At 40.2% G+C, this 24,197-nt stretch overlaps 1 protein-coding gene across 1 annotated transcript in view; it reads left to right on the plus strand.

Annotated features, from left to right (window-relative positions):
• The first annotated feature begins 2,421 nt into the window (after nucleotides 1–2,421).
• The window catches only part of tll1 (tolloid-like 1), a 60,296-nt gene continuing 38,520 nt past the window's right edge, over nucleotides 2,422–24,197 (plus strand). Inside the window, exons 1-2 of the mRNA XM_044347296.1 lie at nucleotides 2,422–3,483; nucleotides 5,170–5,656. Of these exons, the coding sequence (XP_044203231.1) occupies nucleotides 5,476–5,656 (181 nt within the window). The 5' untranslated portion in view covers nucleotides 2,422–3,483; nucleotides 5,170–5,475. The remainder of the gene's footprint in view (nucleotides 3,484–5,169; nucleotides 5,657–24,197) is intronic.

Here is a 24,197-nt window from a genome sequence, read left to right on the forward strand (position 1 = left end):
GATTCCTTGTTAATGTAAAAATATAGATTAAAGTGCAGCTTTAAGTCTGATTCCAGTCAAGTCTCAAGTCAACAGTTTTGGGAAACACTATATAAGTTTTTGAAATGTGAATGCTCCAATGCTTTGGCAGAAGTATTGCATTTAGAGATATACTGACAAAGTGATGATTGTTTAGAACATAGTAGGGCTTCAACTAACATTTATTTTCATTACAGATTAATCTGTATGGTTTGCTCTATAAAAATGTCAGAAAATTGTGAAAAATATCCATCACAATTTCCTGAACCCCAAGGTGAGATCTTCAAATTGGTTGTTTTGTTTCAGCAACAGTCCAAAACATAAAGATATTCAGTTTAGTAACATAAGACAAAGAATGCTGCAAATCTTCACAATCCAGATGCTGGAACAAGGAAACATTTGGGTTTTTGCTTGAAAAACAGAAGTTTCTATAGATGTTTTGATACATTTTCTGCAATGAAAATTGATTATTACTGGAATACATTACAACTGGCTGAACTCAAACTATAAACAGCCACTCATCTCCATCAGTGAGAAAGCTAGAGACTTTCAACAACTACCTTTTGATTGCTCAAAAGACAGATTTTGGCCAATGTTTACCTATTTAAAGTTAAACAAGTACAGTGCGAACCTTGTGGACTTCAAGGCTACCGCATATAGAATTGATGGGAAAGTGTGTTTGAGGAAAACAAAGCTAATAATAGTGCTCCAATACCTGCAAACCACAGCACTTGGGGGAGTCTCAGGGGGCTGCTGCTCAGATTGAGGGTTCCTCCTAGTGTGTGTGTGTGTGTGTGTGTGTGTGTGTGTGTGTGGTCAGTGTGCTGGGTCAGAATGCTGGCGAGGTACTTTCACAGAGTTTCAGAGACGCACTGATCAATAAATGCTTTAAATAGGGACACAAATACCTGCACACAGCATTAATCTCAATACCTGGATCCTATTTAAGAAGGAAGCATTTTGCTGAATAGATTGGATGGATGAAAACCACACAGAGGCACAGTAAGTGGTTGGAGAGGCCCAAACACCACTCAATGCCTTCCACAGTGTTAATTAGCAATTGCTCAGGAGGGAAGTCCAGACCACAGACACACACATAAACACTCACACACATTATGTTGTATAGTGGTTTTTCCACAGATTTCCCCAAGTTTTGGTTTATTTAGTTTTAGAAACTTTATTTTGTTTGGCTGCCCACGCACAGTGACAGTAGTAACACTAACACACACTCCAGCACATATTCCAAGAAGACATTTAGCTCAGGGAGCAATTTAGCCACAAAGTAAGAACAGCGTGTTTAATATGGTTTATCCATTTATAAATAAAATGCCCGAAAATGGGACCAATTAAACGGACAATAAATTTGAAATGAAACTTAAATGATTAACGACTGTGAAAAAATACAAATGAAACACAACCTTATAACTTATGTCAAGAACACAACAAGCAAGTATCACTTGTCATTTCAAAGGTTTCACAATTGTGGGCACGAAAACCTCCCACGTCTTTTCTTTGGAACATCTTAGCATCCGTATCCAGTCACTTTATAGAAAACTAAAAACACAAAACCTTCTAACTAAAGTATGGTTTGAACTCTGGTTATTTCCTCCAAAAACATTTTTCTAATGATTCAAGAATCAAACCATTATAGAACCAGACATTTCAATAAATTTCTTAACCATGTTCCTGTCACTGCATAAAACAATATAAAACAAGGCACCGACCACAAAACACAAATCTTGCTTACTTTTTTTTCCCTGGGGAATTGCAACCTGAAGCCTTTTTAAATACAACAGTAACATTTTCTGATCTCATATATTTATATAAGGAAATAATTTATGCCTGTTTATTTTTGCTGAGAATTTCTCGTCTTTTGTCTTATAATATGAAATTCCCTCTGCACTTCAAAATGTTTTGTTTATTGTTGCTTCACTGTGCAAGATGTGGGTTTGACACTAGGAGGCTGTTTTTACATTAATCTGTTCACATTAAATCAAAACATGTGCATATACGAGCATGATGTGTGACATCACAACTAGTTTGGAAGCCAATCGTGGTCCAGTATGCGGCTTTGACAAGTGTGATGTTGAAACTTGAAACCTCCAGTGCACATGCGCTGAGAATGTGAAAGAGACAACTTGTGTCTAAACTTGGTTAAAAGGGATTAAACTTTGGAAACAAAAAATATTTGCATATTCATAGATTCTGTATTTTTCAAGAAACTTTATTGTGGAAAAACCATATCAGACATAAATTAATCAAAACATTCAAAGCAAGAATATTTCTATATGTCTTAAAGGATAAAGCTGCATGGTGATTTTCTATATTTTTCTTATTAACAACTCTCATGTGCAGAGCCAAACCAACAATAAACTGATTGTGTGTGCATCCAAAGCCTGATCTATCTTATTCCTCTGTGCTGTAGACCTCCTTTGCTGTCCAAAAACTATTAAAAACATGTTAATAAGCTACACTGTTGACATGTTGCCCTAAAAATTATGGCAACGTTAGTTTGTTTAGAAAAGAGATCATGTTTTAAGTCTCCAGAGAGCAGTTCCTTGTACGGCAGACACCGCTGCGTGAGAGTTTCGCTAGCTTATTGTGCTACATAACACAACCTCTTGACATTGAACTATATTCTAGAGTCTAAAGTCAAGAGGTTATGATATGTAACAGAAGTGAAGCTCTGTAAGCAGAAGCGTCTGCTGTACAAGGAACAACTCTCCTGAGAGTGGAAATCTTATCGCTGTTATTTGTCTTTGCTGTTTCTAAACAAACTACCGTGATGCATTCAGGGAAAATTAATGAACATGTCACCCAGTGCAGCGATGTGGCTCACTGACATGTTTTTAAAAGTTTTCGGACAGCAACGGAGCTCTAGACACAGAGGAATACGATGTATCAGGTTTTGGATAAACACACACAATACTTGTTAGGAGGATGAGTTCATTTTGGTGTGGCTCTGCACATGAGATTTGTTGACAATAACAAAAATCTAAACCTCCAGACATATCCTTTAAAACACGTATAGAGGGGATCTGTAAGGTTCAGGTCGTCACTTGTTTTTGGGGACAAAGATGAGGAGCGAGTTGCTCCACACTAAATAAATTCCGTGTGTGTGTGTGTGTGTGTGTGAGTGAGTGTGTGTGCGTGTGTGCTGCCTCCAGGGGATTGTGTCCATGCTTCGGGGCGTGTATAGTGGACAGCTTGCGGCTGGATTGATAGAGTGACGTCAGCGCGCCGCTACCTCTCCCCGAGGGCAGGATTAGTCGGGAGCAGCAGAGACAGCGCTCCGGTAATCTCCCGGTAATAAATGGGGGGAGACGGGCACGTTCGGAACTGCCGGTACCGACTGATACCGGGGGCCCCCTGAGACTCCTGAGAAGATTCCTGCATTTGAAGCATGATGGGTCGCTTCGTGACGCCGCAGCAAACCAACGCGCACCGGGCAGGTAAACGCAGCAGGTAAGCTGTGCAGACGCAGGGTGAACTCGTCTCAGGAGGATTTACCTTGGCAAGGTGTTCACAGGCTGCACCGCTCGTCTGTCAACAACTGCTGCAGCTTTATTTTTACTGCTCGTGTGTGTGTGTGTGTGTGTGTGTGTGTGTGTGTGTGTGTGTGTGTGTGTGTGTGTGTGTGTGTGTGTGTGTGTGTGTAGATTGCACTTCGGAGATTATAGGTGGTTGTTGACAACTTTGCAGTCCGTGCAAAATTAGGGGAAAAGACGCCAGTTGTTTTTTTTTTTTTTTTTACTGACTGCAAATGTTCTTTTCTTTTTATATAAACCTTCTATGGTTTCACACACACACAAACACACGGAGTAGAGGTTCATTCACTGCACTTTTGGGTGCCAGGGATGTAGTGGAGGATAAACCCACATGAACTCAGCTCACTCATCTGTTGTTGACCGACCTTTATGACAGATTAGAGGAGACATCATAGGTGAATGACTGGTGCAGCACCACATTAATCTGTCTGTCTGTCCGTCTGTGCACCTTGGAAAAGAAAACAAAGGGGTCAGTTTTCCGACTTTGCTTATCTCACAAGCAAATAAATAAACAAATAATGATATATAAAGAACTGGTTTTAAATAATTGTTTATATTTTCTATGATTTATGATAATTTAACACATTCTCAAACATTCGCGTTATTTTAATTGTGATCACCCACTGAATGCTTATTTTAGACTTTATTTCTGTTCCACCTTGTGCTGCATGTTAGGTTACTATAAAGTACCCCACCTATATCGAGATCGATCCTGCCACATCGATAGTGTTCTGCATGCTGAGGCCTAGAAGGCGCACCTCTTTTTACGCACTAAGCCCAATTAAGTTCCTTAATTGTTTTAATTGCATTTAGGTCTTTAACTTAGATATCTTCTCAATTTTCTCCTTCTGAGGCAGCAAGTGAGGGGAGGAGATGCAGTAGGCAGCAAGAACTGACTTGTCATGACCATAAAAGCATCCTCTATACAACTATCTCTGGGCGTTTTATGGTTTGGTTGTCACCTACTTAGCACCTGCCTCTAAATAACCAGATAACAGCTATTATGCAGCAGGTCTAAAAGGTGATGGATGCTGAAACCCACAGGCCAATTTGTAGCCTCCGTGTTACTTTTACCGCTACCGGTTTTTACTGTAAGTTCACTTTATGTTACGGATCTGTGTGAGAAAAGGTCCAATAAGCTGAAATGATCAGGGCGCGCTTCCTTCCAAGTGTGAAAGAGAAGAGGGACACATGACAACAGCTGCAAAGGCTCAGTGAATAAAGAAAAAAGAAGACAAAAAAAGTTTTCGTTCTGCACCACTTGAGTCGAACAGCACAGGTATGTGGCGGTGTGTGTGTGTGTGTGTGTTTGTGTAGGCGGTGCGCTGGGTTGAGAGAGACAGTACCACTACCGGACACACAGAGAGAGAGAGAGAGAGAGAGAGAGAGAGAGAGAGAGAGAGAGAGAGAGAGAGAGAGAGAGAGAGAGATTGCACTGAGCGAGAGAGTGTGAGACAACAGTGCTGGCTGGAAATATGCGAGGCGGATGTTTCTTGTGTGAGCAGCAGACACACCGCCGCGCGTCTTTGCGCTCACAGATCATCCAGTCCTGATCCCCTCACCGCTTCTCTCTCTCTCCCTCTCTCTCCTGTTTGTCCCACAGCAGCCTCACCTGCGAAGCCACCACCGAAGACAGCGGAGCTCCTCAGCGGACACTTTGCTGACTGACAGACACCGGGACGCACCGACAGATTCTTTCAGTGCACTTTTACCAACCATGGAGGAGAGCCGGGTAGAGTAACTCCCAGCAGCCTATAGTGTCCACAACCAGACTGTCAGAGAGGAGACCGTTCTTCACAATGACCCGTTAAATTCCTGCCGCCGATGCTTTCTCTGGAGAGTGGATTGACCATCTCCTAACAGCAGAGGAGACGAGCAGAGGCCTTTATTCGTTTATTTCAGTCTTCAGATGGACCGAGTGCCCTCGGCACTGGCCGCTAAGATGCGCTGGATCACGCTGGTGCTCGCCGGCTTGACTTTCTGGGGCAAAGTGACTATTTGTAACTGTTTCGACTACGAGGAGCCAGACTATGATTATTATGAAGAGGAGAGAGCGGAGACCATTGACTACAAAGACCCATGCAAAGCTGGTGAGTCCTGAATTTATTCTATTTGAGTTTTTAATCATGAAATGAGATTTTTTTTTGCGCGTCTGCCCATAGTGATCCGACCCTCTTACCGAGCGCGCATGGCTCAGAGGTGGCACGTGTATGTGTGTATGAGAGATGGCAGCGGGTGTATGTGTGTGTGTGTGCGCACTGGTCCAGATGCCGCTCTTTCCTCCCCACCCTTCATAACCGATAAGTCAGCGCCGTATCCTACGGGTGGATGCACGTGCAGCCTGTCTCATCTTCGAGCTGCACTTTTCACCTCAGAGCGTGCATCACCTGTGGGCAAATTTCTGGGCCCGACAGTGGCCGAAATGTTGGTGCATGTGAGAACAGACTGTGCATGTGCGCGCGTGCATGTGTTTATGTGTGTGTCTGTTTGCGTATGTGCGCGCGTGTGTGTGCAGATGTTAAATCAACCATCAACGAAGATGAGAAACAGCTGGACTCAACTGTACCAAAACATACGCGGATGCACGCTCTCTCTCTCTCTCTCTCTCTCTCTCTCTCTCTCTCTCTCTCTCTCTCTCTCTCACACACACACACACACACACACACACACGCGCGCGCGCGCACGCACAGTGATAAAATTTTTGTTGGACATTTAATGACAGTCTGGGAGCTGCTGTGGAACAACAGTAAAACCACGTTTGGTCTCATAATATGTACAGTGTGTGTGTGTGTGTGTGTGTGTGGTTATACTGTATATATGCGAGAGGCAACATTTATTGCATTTACGTTATACATTAATGTATATTGATTGTGTGTCATTGATTTAAATAGCTTTTTATACACAAAAATGTAGTTTTCTTCAATACATTATATTATAGGTCTCTTATAGATGTGTGTGTGTCATATCTTTGTGTGCTCCACCCGAATGAACTCATGTTTTCAACATAAAGTCTGGAGATTCACTTAAGATTCACAATGCCTGTGTTAAAGTACGCTTTCTTTCCTTCTGTCTTTTAGTATTATGTTGTATGTTTTCTATGTGTTGGCATCATCCATCTGCTGTACTTCTTAGTGTTTGTTATAATTTGAAAATTTTCAGTACCTGGTGCCAATACTTGAATTTCAGTTCAGATACCACTACAATAATTTTTCAATATCTTAGATTAATTCCCTACTTTGAGGAGTATAACTATGTTTTTCTAAAAACCCTATTTTCGTTTAACACAATATGCCAGTGTTGTGATTTAGAAAAACTTTTTATTCATATGTCTTGTAACAAAGCTTAATGACCACAATGTTGAACTCTTTACAGCACCAGCATCATTACTCAAGAGCAGGTGGAGGAATCTGAACCGCTCCTCTCCTCTCCTCTCTTCTCTCCTCTCCTCTCCTCTCCTCTCCTCTCCTCTCCTCTCCTCTCCTTTACTCTCCTCTCCCTTTGAACCTCTTTTAGTTATTTTTATTACCACCTCTTTTCCTGCTGTTTTTGCAAAGTTGCAAGGGAGACATTGTGGTGTTGTAAGACCAGTAAGCATCTTCCTAAGTCAAGATTTTTTATTTTGGTAACACCCCGCCTGTGTGCATATGTGTTTGTGCGCACGTATACACATGTTCATGTGTGTTTATGGCTTAATGATGTCTGCGATGACACATTAGACTGATAAGAGCTCCACCCAGAATACTGAGTGTCCACAAGCTGGCCAACACACATTCCACACATACCAAATACACAAACCTGACAACCCTGGACACTGGCCAGTGTGTATGTGTGTGTGTTTGTTCATGTGCATGTCACACTGATCTCTGTGTGGGTGATTTTATGTTGATACTGCAATCCCATGACTCTGTGGTTTTTAGTTATGCTAAGAACTTACAGTGTGTGTGTGTTAGTGTGTGTGTGTGTGTGTGTGTGTTTGGATGGAAGCCCGGCAGGTTACAGGGAGACAGTCAGTCTCCATATGTTTGAGTAACTGAGCGACTCTTGTAGGTTAAAATAACTGAGTGTGAAAACGCTGATTATTTGCTGGAAATATCAGCGTACACAGAGAGTGTATTTATACTTAACATGGTTACATTTCTTGCAGCAAATTCATGCACGCATGCGCACTCAACGTTTTCCAGAGCTCCCCATAATTATTACCTGTTTCAGTTTTTTTCCAGGTTTGTTTCATCAATTTTCTTGTGTGTATGCTTTCGCTCAGTGTTGCTTTAAACATTCAACAGCAGCAAAAGTCCTTGTCTGGATTACATGGTACAGTCGCATGTTGTTTTCACATTAAAAGCAAATCAAATTGCTGCCTCGGTTTATTCGTGCCAGTTCGACTGCTGGTTTTCAGTCCATCTATCCACAGACAACTAAGAGACATGTATTCTTAATGAATATACAGACATTTTCTGTAGCTACCCAACAAAATGCACGTGTGAGACAAATCTCAGCACTTACAGAACAAAGACCTCCAGTTGTTTTTATTGTGGCCATCTGTTTATGTCCCTCCAAAGTTTTGCTTTGAGGTCCATCTTAAAGGAAAAGTTTGAAATTTTGGGAAATATGTTTATTTGCTTTCTTGGTGAGAGTTAGATGAGAACATTGATACTACTCTCATATCTGTCCAATATATCTGTCCAAAATATGAAGTTAAAGTCAGGAAATGGATAGCTTAGCCAACTCCAGGAAGCCTCTGCACCTGGCCAAGAAATAGTTGAACACACTTAAAACCCCAACCTGTTATTTTTACAATTTGGTGTTTATACAGATTAAACAAACAAAGATATAATGTGTTAATTAGTGACCTTTAGAAGTGCTGGTGAGCAGACCTTCTGTCCTAGGCAACATACTGTACTGTAGCTTAATATTTGGCGGACAGAGAACGGTATTGTTTGACTTGTCTAACTCGCAGCAAGAAAGCAATGTATCTTCCAAAATGTCAAACTATTCCTTTAACACACCTGTAGACCACTTCACCCTCATGATGCCTAATAAGTATCACTAATATAATTGAAACAAATACATAATGATTACAAGAGTTTGACTTAATAATAAAACTTAATTCATACAGCACATTTCATACAAGATGAAATTCAATGTGCCGTTCGTTCTTTTCTTACACTCTCTCATATCATGACAAGCTTCTGAATGAGGTCTACATGTGGAGCCGTTTTCGAACAAACTACCGTATCCATTGCCTTCAGGGTGAAGGTGAATAGTGCAGCAATGTGGCTCACTGATGTGCTTTTAATAGTTGTTGGACAACGTCGTAGCTCTATGGCACAGAGGAATAAGATGTATCAGGCTTTGGATACACACATGATACTTGTAAACAGGCTCAGTTCATTGTTGGTTTGGCGCTGAGATTTATTGACAGTAAGAAAAATACAGAAAATCAGTAGCCTCATCGTTTAGTGAAAGAATCTCTCTTTTAGGAACAAACTTGTAAAAGAAACTCTCTACTGTGTTCAGACTGTTCGAATGAACGTATCAGCACATGTCTGATTTCTTGTCTTAACCTGATTTCTTATAGTAATCTAGTTTTTGTACAAATCAGTCAATGTAGTCAGGTGTAATGCACAATATGTCTGCAGAAATAAGTCTTCCAATGTAAAATAAAACTGATGAAAGGACCATCCACAATCCTAGTAACATAAAAACATCTCTGTCATACATCTACCTGTATGTAGCATATCTTATGTATCTTCTGTTAATGCTTGTCTCCATCATCTTTTTAGATGTTTTTTTAAATGTGTAAATTTTAAATGTTAATTTTTACTTGATCTTTACACCGCTGGGCTTCTGGGTGCACACCCAGGAGACCCTGATGGTAAATGGAGCCATGATCGTGTCTCCGTCACAATGTCTGGCCAAACCCATGACCTGCTGGAGAGGAATCTCCTTGTCACAATGATGTGATTCTGTTAACATGTGCCAAGTTACTATTGTTTTTAGTCAATTAACCAATTAATCATTTGGTTTCTGTTATAGTTGGCAGGACAAAAGCAAATTAAACTGGGCTCTGGGGACTTATGATTGGGATTTTCTTTTTTGAGATTTATTATTTTTCCATCACTATAGTAACACAATTCACATGTAGATACACAGCTCACTATATACATATTGAAATACTGTATATATGGTTCTATAAATATAAATCAAATCATTCTTGCACCATCTTATGCTCATCACCCATTTATACATCCCACTTAACCCCCACCCAACGGGTAATAAATGATAATAATAGTGAACATGTATCTTCCCAACGTCTACATGTTTACCACAAACACAAACCTTTAACAGCTTAATTATCCTCCGACATACATACATAAATGCGGAAACACATGCACATACATTCAGAAATTTCTGGGGAAATACAACCAAAAATAAACCTTTTTGCATGCACGCACGTGACGGGCATTTTCACTATTTTTCGAGAATGAGTAATTGGAAAAATAATCAACAGGTGACTCAGTAATGAAAATAATCATTAGTTGCAACAATAGCAACCCATTTCAGTGTGTAAAGAGTCAGCGTCCGTGTCCTTCTGTGTGTAACTCTTGTAAGAAGTGGAAGCGCGGCTCATTCCAGGTCTGACCCTGTGGCATCGGTCTGAGTGGTTGGTATTCCGCCTCCTGTTTTTGCTGGGAAAACACGAGGGGAATATTTGGCTGTCTGCTTATCTCCTCCGAGTCCCGCACTGGTAGACAGGAGAACACACACTTCCAGGCCTTTGTGAAGTGATTTCCCTACGCGAACACACACATGCACACACACGCACACACTCGATACACACACACGCAGAGCTCCCTCCATTCACCCGCGCTTATCTCTTCCTGGTTGTCTGCATCCTGCTACTCAGCTGGAGATGACACACACGCGTGCACGCACGCACACACACACGTACGCGTGCACACGCTCCTACGCTCACTCAAGAGTCATTCATGCTTCCTTCCAAATCACTGTTCTCATAAAATGCTCACACACACAGAGTGAAAGCTAAACAAACCACGGTGTCCGAATGAAGCTGCGGGTCATTTCTTCAGGAGTGACCCAAGAGACCGACTGCCTGCTCTCTTCTTCAAATACAATAGTGGTGCATAGTAACAGTATAGAACAATGCATGCTGTACATTTTCTCATCCACACACGTGTCTAAGCTCACATCTTACAATACAGGATTTACAATAAGAGTTTATTGGGCAACAAAGGTGCACAAAGGTGGTTTTTGCACAGTTTTGGCAACATTTTGGATAAAAAAAATGCATTTTAACTCTTATGATTTTAAAAACAGTTGAAAACAAGACTAGTGGTTTGTTCTACTCATCATGTACAACTTGAGGTCCTCTTTTTAGAAGCAATAACTAATATGCAGCATGACTGCAATAGATTCCTCCCAAGATACTGGAACAAGAAACTCTTTTTTTTCCCACCTCCACACAGGGATCGGAAGACAGGGTCAGGATTTATACCATGATTTATTTGCGTGAATGTAATTGTTTGAGTGTTTTTGTAGCTCATGTTTACTCACCACAGAGCTGAGCTGGCACATTAAAAGGTCAGGATTCGACTGATCTCAAAACTGGAAAGTTCAGTTGTTTGTTATTTTCCTCCGAGCCTCTTCTTCCTTTTTCTTCTTCTTTGTGTGTTCGTAAAGTGGACTTATATAGTTTGGCAATGAGCTTCAATTTTCTTTCAGGGTTAGAGCTGCAACCATTAGTCGATTAAATTGATTAGTTGATCGACAGAAAATGAATCAGAAACTATTTCGATGATCAAATAATTGTTTTATTTTTTTTATTAGGCAAAAATGCTAAAATTTGCCGGTTGCAGCTTCTCAGATGTGAGGATTTGACGCTTTTCTGTGTCATACGTGATAGATTTGATCTGTTGATCAGATAAAACAAGACATTTGAAGACATCGTCATATAACAGGCCTTTTTCACTATTTTCTGACATTTTGTAGATGAAGCGATTAATTGAGAGAATCCAGGCCAGCCAGGCTTGCACAGCATCAATCACCACTGATCAGCACACAATGCATGCCAGTTAGATTTGTGTCCAACTTGATCCCGACTTACTCTGACGTCATGCACGCGCAGGCAACGATAACCTCACGAGATCAAGGTGGCTTCTGTTTTTAGAGCCAGGCGCCGCAGCTGATCTCCACTGACTGCAAAACCCAAGGGCATGATGGGAAACGCCTAGCTGTCGCCTGATCAAAGAGCTGATTGGCTCAGGTGTTTGGATCAACAACATGACGTTTATCTTCATGTTTTGTTTGACTGTAAACATTTGAATTTCAGTAGTCTGATCCTGTACTAAGAATTCAGATGTGTGGTTAATGACACGTTTTATCAGCAAGAGACAGAAAACATTCAGTAACCAAATCTTACAGACAGACACAATATGAACATTACGTCATTATTTAATTCTTACAGCGTTATAAACTGAAATAACATAAAACTTTTGGTAAGAAGTGTGACATGAAGATTATTCTCCTCTGTACAGATGTGCAGTACAGTCTAAATATTCAGCTAAAGGATATAATGTCTATTTCTGCTTTTCCTCTCCTCTTGCATTTTTAGTAGGTTTGATTTGTGTTTTACTTTATTTATTTATTTGTTTTTGCATTACAAAATACTATTTTCATACGATATTTGAAAATTCGATATGTACAAATTCTAATGTAGAAATTCACATATAGGTTAAAAAAAACAAAAAACAACTTTAACTTGCATATATTCAGCTATTCATTCATTTAAAATAAACAAACACTTGTGCAGGAAAGGCAGGAAACCAAAAGCTTATACAAAGACCTCTCCCAAACACTCAAGACAAGATAGATTAATTTTGTTTTATTTGAATGAGTTTGACAAGTCAGCTGATTTATGGTTGGCATGTTGGCAGGCAAGTAGTGGTCCGCTTGCTGCTGTGGTTAAATTTCTATGAAAAATAATTTAATAGACTAATAGAAGACATTACAGAACAAATGCTGTTTTGATTATCACAGGGTACCAGGTAATTTAAATAGGCTGTAATCTATCACACAGAACATTATTAAAATAATGTTAGTGATTGAGTAGCTACAAGCTTGAGTAGATTGATCTGATAACATTTTATTAAATTGGGACCAAATCTAACAGGATGTAACTATTTCTGTGACTTCCTGTATATTCTTGGAAGGCTGCTGGAAACTGTCCGCCTTGACTGCAGTAAAAAGGAAATTAAATAACACATCCTCATAAAAAAAGAAAAGAAACAACAACGGTATAGGTCTGAAATTCAGGCCGGCAAAAACAACCTATAGTTTTGTTTAAACCATCTAGCGCCTGTAGTAATGCACTCCAGCTTTCCAACACCGTTACAAATCACTGTTAAAAAAAAAGTCATGTTTTATGGTTTGACAAGACTGTGGTTAAGGTCTGGTGAGATTTAGGAGTAAAAACCACTTGGTTGGGGTTATTGAAAGATTGTGGTTTGGTTTAAAATTATCATTTGAAACGTGGTTTATACTTCCTTAAAGTTATGCAACCTTCATCATAATGGCAACAGTAAACACCACAACGTTACGGCTTTTAAAAGCCCGGCTTGCGTTTGTGACACCCATGATTGGAAATTGGAAGTGAACATTTGAAGATATCTCCTGCAACAAAGTCCACTATCTATCCAGCCATCCACCCAACCCAACTTCTTTCAATAAGGCGAAATCACCTTATCAAGTCACCTTATATTCATGTTATCTGAACTGCGTCACTTTCCCGGGTTATAAATAATGCTAGATGACGTAAATGAAACTGTAGGTTGTGTTTGCCGGCCTGGATCTTAGACTTTTATTATAGTTATGATGTGGATGTGGACTGTGTACTCTTTATAGGTTTTTCTTGGCTATTGTGGGTGACAGTTGCTGGTCGTTCATTAAAGTTGATTGCTCTGGGCTGTATTGTTTATGGGCTCCAAATAATTTTAAAGCAGGAAAAGAAGTGAGTGAAAGCGCCAGAAAAACAACACATATCTAGTAATTTTATCTTTTCTGGATTTGGGAGTCATTTCAGTTGTTCATGTAGCTATTTTGATACATGTTTAACTAACACTTTAGTATTCTGTCAGTGGACAAAGTATCTTAAACATGTGTATGTGTGTTTATGCCCATGCCCACGTATACATTATGTGTGCTTTGAGCTTTTCAGTCAGCGAGTGAAGCCCACCATGTCGTGACAGTGAGCTGCAGCTACTGTTCACCCCTTCCCCCATTCCTCAGTAGGAAGGAAACTAGAGCAATGTGTGTATGTGTGTGTGTTTGACACCATGGCTGCGTTGTGTGTGTGTTTTTGTGTGTGTGTGTGTGTGTGTGTGTGAGGCAGAGAACGAGCGGTCTCACTCATATTATATTAAACAGGATTTTCCCGAGCAGAGAGCTCCTGCCACTGAGCTTCCGAAGTCTTCCTCAGGATTCCCGCCTCAGCACAAACTCTCCGGCCGTGCTGAGAGCCGACTGTTTGTTTTGGAGTGTCATTGTTCCGGAGCCGGAGAAGCCATGAGTCAGCAGCGCCGTCACTCCGCCCACCTGCCACGCATTGCTCAATTATTAAATGTCTGGGTGCTTTTATGTCAACTAGCTTTTCCTGGTGGTATTTATAGCTGCAAAAAAATCATTCATTTTCACCTATTATTGGCTGAGGAAAAGTCACCTTCTACTTACAGTCTTTTTTTTTTTTTTCGTGGTTCCTAGTATTGTAGGAACCCAACTGTGGTCACAGATGCAGCCTCACCACACTCCGTGACAGACAGTTACACACCCCGAGCTAGGCTAATACTTTAGCTCCTACACAGAGTCGAACCAACAATGAATTGATCTTGCTAACAAGTATTGTATATGTATTCAAAGCCTGATATATCTTATTCCTTTCTGCCGTATATCTCCGTTGTTGTAAAAAAATATTAAAAACACGTAAATGAGCCACAGCGTTGCACTCGGTGACATGTTCGTTCACCATGAAGAGTTTGGCCACATCAGTTTGTTTAAACGGCTCCAAACACTAATAACAGCGAGTAAGGCAGAGAACACTGAGCATGCGCGGGAACACGGTTCAGTTTACAGAGCTTCGCTTGCTTGTTGTGCTTCATAACACAACCTCTTGACTTTGTGCTTCATTGTAAATTTCTCCAAGAGCATCAATACAAAGTCAAGAGGTCTTGATATGTAGCACAACAAGCTAGCAAAGCTCTGTAACCGGAACCGCATCCCCACATATGTGCAGTGGCGTCTGCCTTACAACAAACTACTCTCCAGAGACTGAAAATATGATTGCTGTTATTACTCTTTGGAGCCGTTTTCTAAACAAACTACTATGATGATGATCTTTGGAGCGAAGGAACATGTCACCCAGTGCAGTGGTGTGGCTCACTGACGTGTTTTTAATTGTTTTTGAACAACAATGGAGGTCTATGGCACAGATGAATAAGATATATCAGGATTTGGATACACACACAACACTTGTAAATAGGATCAGTTCATTTTTGGTTTGGCTCTGCACATGAGATTTGCTGACAACAAGAAAAATATAGAAAATTGCCAGCCATATCCTTTAAATAAGTAATAACTGAACAATAATGTGAATAAATATCCAACATGTTAAGCGAAAGAATCTCTTTTTAGAAGCAAACTTATAGCAAGGAGCTTTCCACAGCGTTCAGACTGTTCAAACTTGTGTGCGTGTCAGTGCATTCAGCTGTATTGTATGATTTGTCTATGGAAATGAGTCCTCTAATGAGTAAAGCTGTGCAGTCGCACCTGATGAGAAGACAATCTGTCTTCAATCCTCATAAGTCAAATCCCTCCTTGACACAAAAATGTGTTTTTCTTCTTGTTCCTACACTTGAACGCTGGAGCTTCACTTTGCAGAATGATGTATGTGCACAGTTTGACACTAAAAGGCTGTTTTTTCCCATTCATCTGCTGAAAGTGGAAATTTTCTCTGTGCTCATCTGAAATTCTGATTGTAAGGGCGGGCCTTCGAGCATGATTGGTGACATCACAATTAGTTTGGAAGTCAATCTTGGTCTGATATTTACTTTGTCAAGTGTGATGTGGGCACTTGAAGCCTCCAGTGAATAAACACTGAGAATGGAATTAAAGTGTGTCCAGCAGTTAAACTTCTGAAACGAACTCTATTTGCATATTCGTAAAATCTGTCATTTTTAATAAGGGAGAAGGAGGAGATGTAATTTTAAGGATTTTAACATAACATAGAAAAAAAAAAACATATCAGACACACATTATTGTTCCCAGCAGAGTATTTAATTTTTTTTTTTTTCTGTTATGCATCTATGCACAATATCTTATGTATCTTCTGCTGACACTTTTATATATAATATATAATCTTAAATGTATAAATGTTCGATCTTTACACATGTCAGAGTGTGTCAGCATGCTGGGCCCCTGGGTGCACACCCTAGGACACCCTGATGGTAAATTGAGCCATGATCGTGTCCCGTCATAATGTCTGGCCAAACCCATGACCTGCTGGAGAGGAATCTCAGTGTCACAGTTATGTGATTAGGAGGTTACACCAGCTCTGTGTGTGTGTGTGTCATATGATATTATGTTATTCTGTCTCATACCGAACATTTCTTTGCCTGTTATCCTCTTCGGTTTATGTGCCGGAGTGCTCTTTAAGTGTGCAGTCCTTTGAAGTCACTGATGTTCCTTCTGCTTTGCCTTAAATATTATAATTATCTACATTTCAAATTCAGTTACAGTGTAACAAAAACAGGGACTGTGTTTGCAAAGTAACTGAATAACTTTAGAAAGATATTTTGGTACTCTCTTCATCCCTGGCAATTTATAATCTGTTTCTTCTCTTGTGTTTTTGGCCTGTAGTGCTCTTGTCAGGTCACGGAGACCTAACTAGAGCACGCACATTTGAATTTGTGGTGATTTATGTTCGTTCAAATAAAAAAATAAACAGTTCAACTGATGACAGCCTGACAGTATTTTCCTGTTAATTGGATTTGTTTATGATCAGTCTGGACTTTATTTCCTGGTCATTTAAGATGTCCAGTTGGAAGGAACTTTGTCTATTCTAGTCTGTAGACAAACACTGCTGGAGCTAAACACTCTGTCAGCGTAGAGGTGTGCAATTGGGTCTTTGTCAGTTTCTGGGGCTATGTTTAAGCCAGTAGAAGTGTATGATTATGTGTGTGTCTCAGGGTTTGTGGTACTATGACATTACAGACTATCCTTAACTCTGCAGATGGACAATAAACATCTGTTGAAGATAAATTGTGGTAAAAGGGTAAGCTAAGTTTGTCTGTGCCGCTGGTGATCCGAAAAGTTTGTAATTATCATGTTTTCGATACAATTTTGTTCTTCAGTTCTTCATGATCACTCACATAAACACTACTCTTTGTTGTTCAAGATATTTCCCCTTATGTCACTGAATTTGAGATAATCACCTCTCTCTCTTAGACACGTGCTTGCAGGAGGGTGGGGGTGTGAAGTTTTTGAGCTTGGACTAAACATCTACATTTTTCTTTTTTTTTTTTTTCCCTTGGAAAGCACATTTTTGACCCATGACATTAACAAACTCAGCCTCTAGTCACATTCCAACACCTTACAAAGCCATGGGGCACATCGTTATTCCATAATAAATACTCATGAAGAAAACTATAAACAGTAATCTCAGTTTGAATTGCTACTTAAAGTGATACTTTGCTCCACAATGGACAATGGAGGTTGGGATGAGTATCAAACCTCCATAGAAACTTAACATCCATAAAAACTACCCATGTAGCATAATCCAGCCTGGTACGCTTAGAAATGACACCCATATTGGACAATTCAGCGTGACTTGTCCACTGCCAACATTCAGTGCCAGTGCAGAGAGTAGTACAGAGCCAAAGTGAAACGTGTTTGTTTGGACCAGCATTCTGCTCTTTCATCGTCAGTCCTGCTCTATCCAAGCTCACTCATTGACTCATTAGTGTGATGCTGCTCTTTCTACAATTAAAACAAAGTATGGCTGAGTAGAAGTTTAATGCAAGTTTACCGTCATAAACATAATGAAGGTAAACAGGTGAATGAAGGTTGAGTCCAATATTTTGTTTATAGAGAAAGAAACTGTAACTGAGTACAGTACAACAATAACTGAGTTGAAGGCAGGTTCATCAGGCCAATGAGTGAGCTAGGACACAGCGGTTCTGACCAATGGCAGAGCAGGATGTGAGCGCTCAAACAGGTGCAGACTACTCAACAGCTGGACAGGGTCATGAGTGAGGATTGAGACAGTAGCAGTATATTTAAACATGTTCTGGTGAAAATAGCTCCGTTTGGAACATATATGCTGCCGGTTTGAGAACTTTCTATGGACATTGGACATTGTGAAACTTGATTTCTAAACTTATTGGAATCAGTTATAAAAGCTGTGATAGGGTGTTTTCAGACCTGCACTTTTTAGTCCAGTTGAATCAGACTCTGGTTCATTTCCCCCCGGTACAATCTGTTTGGGGAGGTGTGAACACAGTAATTGCACTCAGGTGTGGACGAAAACAACCGTACCAAGACCATTTAGAAGAAGTGGTCTCAGTCAGGTTCCAAACAAACTCTGGAGCGGTTCATTTGTGGTGGAAACGTGATCTAACGTCGATCTGACCCGACTACTAGGCGTACTCTGTGAGTTTGAGCAGAACGGTTCCTGTAGCCAGGTTTGCTTCTCACACTGGGATGCGGATGAGTGAATTTAATAGTTGTTAACAACTAGCCAGAGAATTAATTCAGATCAGACCTGGACTAGCGCAATAAAGTATGTTATATTTGGCCAGTGCACCTTCCCCCTGTGTTTACGTTCTCGCTCCTGCCTCGGACACATCTGACCAATGAGCAGAGTGAATGTTCTCATGTGGCTTGCAGTGAAGCATTTTGGTTCGCTTGGATTTTTCTCAGCGTGAAAAGAAACCAAAACAAGGGGAAAACACCAAATTTACCAACTCATCCACTGATTCAGACCAGAGCAAACAAACTATAGGTTTGAAAACTGCTTAGTTGACTGAAGCCTCTGTTTAATGCAAACTACAAACTTTTAAAATCCACCTTTTCAGCTTACAGGGTTGAGTGAATCATTGAACTTTTGGGTGGAGGAGTTTCTGAGCCGGCATTTTTGTCCCCTTGCCTCATCATGTCAGACACTCAACACTGTCAGCAACTGTCAGCGTACAGTGAGCTTGAAGTGCAGCACCTGCTGTTGCTCACAAAGGGTTAATACGAATCAAGCAGCTTGCACAATGATTACTTTTGGAGAAAATCCTCAAACAGGGCCGGGATAATCTCTTTTTAATATTACAGTACGGTCACAGTCACAGTTATATACAGTATAATAATATCACACAAGTGGAACGGCTCATACACATGCACATGTTCACACACACACACATCTTAGCCCACCTACAGTGTGACCTTATATTTGCTTAATGAGGAGCTTAGTGAGGTGTGTGTGTGTGTGTGTGTGTGTGTGTGTGTGTGTGTGGGTGTGTTTGTGTTAGATACACCCCAGTGAGTACAGCATGAGTGCATAACTCAGCAGTGCATAATTCTCTACTGCATCGTCCCTGTAAAATGTCAAAATGAACAGAAAAACTGATTTAAAGTGACACATAATGTGGGGAATAGATCCTTAAAAGTACACTGATGTATCTGTTGGCATCTTGGGATGCCAACAGATACATCTGGGATACTATGGGAACACTTATTGAATCATATGTAATGGAAAAAACACTGTAGTAGATTTCACAGCCATCGAGTCTGTGCCAAACTCAACATGGCTCACATTATGGAAGATAGTTTAAGAGAGAACTGAAACATTAAAGCATCAAAATTCAATTGCCTTCTCGTCATGTGAGAGCTGCTGTTACTTCTCAATGGGTTTGACCTCATTTAGTTTTAGTGAGGCTCAATCGTTCTATTGTAACCTTAGTAATTGTACTCATTACGTCTTGGTTAACTGTGAATATTTAAGTTTACCTTACTCATTTATGTTCTGTTATGAGGACAAAATTCAGTTTACATACTTTTGATGTCATAATTCTGCAATATTATTTTGAACTGATTCAGAGATTTGTTTTAGTATTATTTCTGCAAAAGCCATTTTTTTAGGTCCACTCAGCATTTTAACTATTGTTATTATTTATATGTAACATGTTAGTTTTTTACTTATGTCCCCTCGCATCAGTGTAATTTTATTTTCTACATACTGTTGTTCTCCATATGATTTCACACTCTCATCAGCAGGAATCAGCGGGACATCATTTTTCTTTTCCTTCCAACACCATTATAAATCACTGCTGAAGCATAAATCCGTTGGAGAGTCAAGAGACTGATATAACCCCAGACAGAGTGATGTTCTCTGTTTTTTTCCTGAATAATCTTAAACAAGATTATTCAGAGAAACTGTAGGTCATTTATCACCCACAGCCCAGAGTGACAGTGGGTAACACTACTACATCAAGAATTCAGGGTTAAAAAATGCCAAACGGAGCTGTCTTTAACTTAAAACGATCACAAAACTAAATGTAAAGCAGGAGACAATTGAAATGTGTCATTGAATGTGTGAGAATAACAAAAAATGCAACATCATTAATAAAGCATTGAAAAAAAATAATTGAGCAATTGCACTTAACAGAGATTGGTTTTAAATGATTTATTCATCAAACACAACAATAATGAAATTGAATTATTAATTAGCACATTTAAGTTCATTTTATTATTATTATGTATTGTTTTACTTTTTATACCACATCTTTTAATGGATTTAAGTCATCAATTTAGACATTTTTATTGTAATGTACAATTAAACACTGAAAAAGTTTATAATCAGGCTGTTTTATACTCAAGCTATAATAAGCTGCTACTACAAACTGTAGCAATACTAATATGTTTTTCAGTAAAGTAAAGCACTGTATGTTTCTGTGGACATTATTGCATAACGATGAGCATGGTCACATATCCAAAATAGATGAGGTGCATGAATGAACCTTCAGAAAGCCGACGTTAGTCCTATCTGCCTTGATCAATACAACGCAAACCGGTCTGCTCGTTCTTCAAACAGCCAACATGACGAGAGGAGCTGGATGCATGTGAGGGAGTTCTTCTTCTCAGTTTGTATTTGGTGCATTACTCCTGTGTGTGTGTCCCTGTGTGCTGGAGTGTGTGTGTGTATGTGTGTGTGTGTGTGTATCTGCTGCAGTGCCCCTGCTGAAGGGCGAACAGTAAGGCCCTGGTCAGCATGATGTAGGTCTCCTGGGACGTCCTGGGGTTTTTGGATCAATACCTTTTCCTCCTGCATCTCCCTGCCTCACTGTCCTCACCCCTCCTTACCCACTGGCTTGACTTTGGGCTATTTATGGTATCTCTATGGATTAACAAGACCCCAACAATCAATGGGCCAAACTTACTATCACTGTACTCTCCCTGCTCCTCTTGCTTTGTATCTCTGCTTGTGTCAGCTCCTTTTCTCTGGAAAACTTTTAGTCCTTGTAGTTTCCCTTGTTGTCCTGAAATATCTGAAGCTGCTGGGAGTGTAATGTCCCAAACACACTGCCCCACAAATAGAAACAAAAGCCAGGGGAATATCATTTCTAACGCAAGTGCAACATGATACAGGCTACCTTTGCAAGGATTTTACAGAGATAATGACCTTTCGCTGATGAAGTGGCTTTGTTTTTAGGTGTAAGAGGACTTTTTTTGCAGCCATTTGGTAGTTTTTGCGGCTTGCTGTGGTACCACTTGGGCTGGAGAGGGGAGTGTCAGTACAAATTATGTGGCACAGTGCAATTTGGTGTTTAAAAATAACATCTGTAGCAGCACCTGCTCAGACCACATCTTAGTACAAGCGCTGCTGTAATTTTGTTGTTTTTGAGGCTTTATATGGAAAAGTCACCCACATCAACTCCTCTAGAATCAAATGAAACTCTTTTATATAGTATGTCATGTTCGACTGTTCTACTTTTTTGACCAGTGATGAAATGAATGAAGCCCTTTTTTTAATACTTAATTAAAAAAGCACTCAAATTAAACACATTTTATTGATCTGTAAAGTTTGTTGTCGTTATTGTGTACATAATTGTTTCCAACCGGCGATATGCGTCACAAATCAAACAGCAAATAAGATGAGCTGGTTTGGTTGGTTGCGATTCATGCCAGCTACAACATCACCAAATGATTACCGGTTATCATTTGGTGATGCAAAAGGGGAAGGGGATAAGGATGAATGGCAGGGAGGAATGTCCAGTGGCCGGTGAGGAGAAGATGAGGTTCCTGGCGTGGACAGGCAGAATGGCAGAAAGGCAGGTCGGTGGAGCAGACGGAGCAGCGGGTGAGAAGCGGTCCTGGAGTACAGAGAAAACAGGATTCGCAGAAATGGAACAAAGCACAAGGAAGCAAAAAGTCTCTAGGAGTAAGCAAAGATTGGCCTGAGTACTACCACAGAGGGTAAAACAACAATCTGGCGATGAGTGGGCGAAAGTAGATATACTGCAGGATGATGAGCTTGATGGGAGACAGGTGTGTGTAATCAACCAGGAGTCAGGAGAGCCAGGGAGGGAGTGCCACGCCCACGCCACACAGACACAGAGACCAGACAGGGGAAAAGAGGGGAGGGGGGATAAACACAGGAAAATGCTGGGAAATGCATGAGAAATGCAGGATTAAGGCCACGGCCATAACAATTCTCTCAAAACCACCACCACTGGTGCACCAGCTGTGTGATGGTGTATCTGCTCAGGAAATGACCATAATGTTCATCATGGCCAAGTATTTCTGCAATATAAACCTGTGCCAGCACTTGTTTGTGCTTATACCCTGTGTGACTGAAACTATAGCGACTGACACTATAAACTATATGTATATGACGTTTATATGATGTCTCTTTAAAACTGGTGTTTACAAAAGATTAATTAATTATAACAGAGAAATAAGATAAAACAGGTTGAAAAAAAGTAAAGCAGTAAAATAAATAGATAGTTCACGATTTTGGTAAATACGCTTTGCCTTTTTGCCAAGAGGTAGATAAGACGATTGATACCACTCACCATATCTGTATGATAAATATGAAGCTACTGCATGCAGCCAGTTAGCGTAGCATAAAGAAACAGGAGGACACAGCTAAACTGGCCTGTCCAAAAATGAAAAAAATCCACCTACCCACATCATAAATGTTCAGGCCATACAAGTTTGAAAAACACAATGTAATTTTGAAACATTTCTCAGTTTTAATACAATTTTACATTTTAAATTAAAATTTTTACCATTTTTCTTTAAGGTTTTAGATTAAACCCCTTAACAGCTGCATATTGTCTACATAACATGTGATGATACATACAGTATCATACAGATAATAATAACTGCTTTACAGCAGCTCTATGCTCTAGATCAGACATTATCCTCATATCTATCTAAGAAACATATCATAGGCCACCATTCAATTGCACACACTCCCAGTCTCTATCTGATATGATGATTTGTAAACCATCTGCGGTCATTGTGGTTTGCTCCTCACTGCAACAATAGTATGGAGCCGAGCACAATGGCACCCTGACCCTGTGTTTCCTTTAGTGGCAATCCTGATTAGCTAAATGACAAGCTTCTCCTATGCCATTGTTAATGTATTAGTGTCTTGAATCCCTGTGGAGGCCAATAACTCCGTTCCGCTAATCATTTAGCGATGGTTATCGTTCAGTTGTTCATTGTCAGAGGCTGGGAGATTTACTGTAGATATGGAGGGAGAGGGGGAGGTAAAGAAAGTGGGTGATCCAAAATGTACTTTGTCTGATGCTGAGAGGTGTGTATTCGAAACACAGCCAAACACGCACCACAGTTAAAAAAGGATGCAGATGGGGATTGAAACAGGATAAAAGTTTTTTTGGGGTAAATGACGGAGAGAGGCAGATGAGGCATGCTTTCAGACTGTGGGAACACGGGTGATTGCAAGGTTTAGAGAGAAAATTTATGTCCAGTGCATGCTTTTTGCACTGGTCTATATACTCTTGCACACGCTATTGCAACTTTTATGAAACATGTCATTACAGCCTGCCTGTAGACCTGATCTGCCTCTCAAAATCTGAACCTTTGCGGTCGTTGTTGTGCTGACTGTAGCAGTTCCTTGTTGATGATTGGTGACCAACATTTCTAATCAGCCGGCGACACAGAACTTTTATTTTGTCCATCCCGCATGGGAACATGATCTTTTTTGCAAAATAATAGACACCCACTGTTGACACTCCATGTTTAACAGATCCACATACTGTTAAGCAAGATGGTTTACACTCCACCTAAGTCAAAAGACTTATTTTTGCTGAGAGACAGATCACCATAAAAGAAAGGTTAATAGATAATGAGCACACTGCTTCAAATTTCTGACCTAGTGGGCAACAGGCGGAATTATAAAATTAACTAAATATCCACTTAACTTCTCACCTCTGGGCACTCCCACAATAGATGTAACAAAGAACCTCTGCTACCACAACTATGCCATCATAGGTCGGTAAAACTGTCCTCAATTTTGTAGATACAGATGTGATATGAGCTCTGCACAAA

Source organism: Thunnus albacares, chromosome 3 (genome assembly GCF_914725855.1).
Source record: "Thunnus albacares chromosome 3, fThuAlb1.1, whole genome shotgun sequence".
Classification (NCBI taxonomy): domain Eukaryota; kingdom Metazoa; phylum Chordata; class Actinopteri; order Scombriformes; family Scombridae; genus Thunnus; species Thunnus albacares.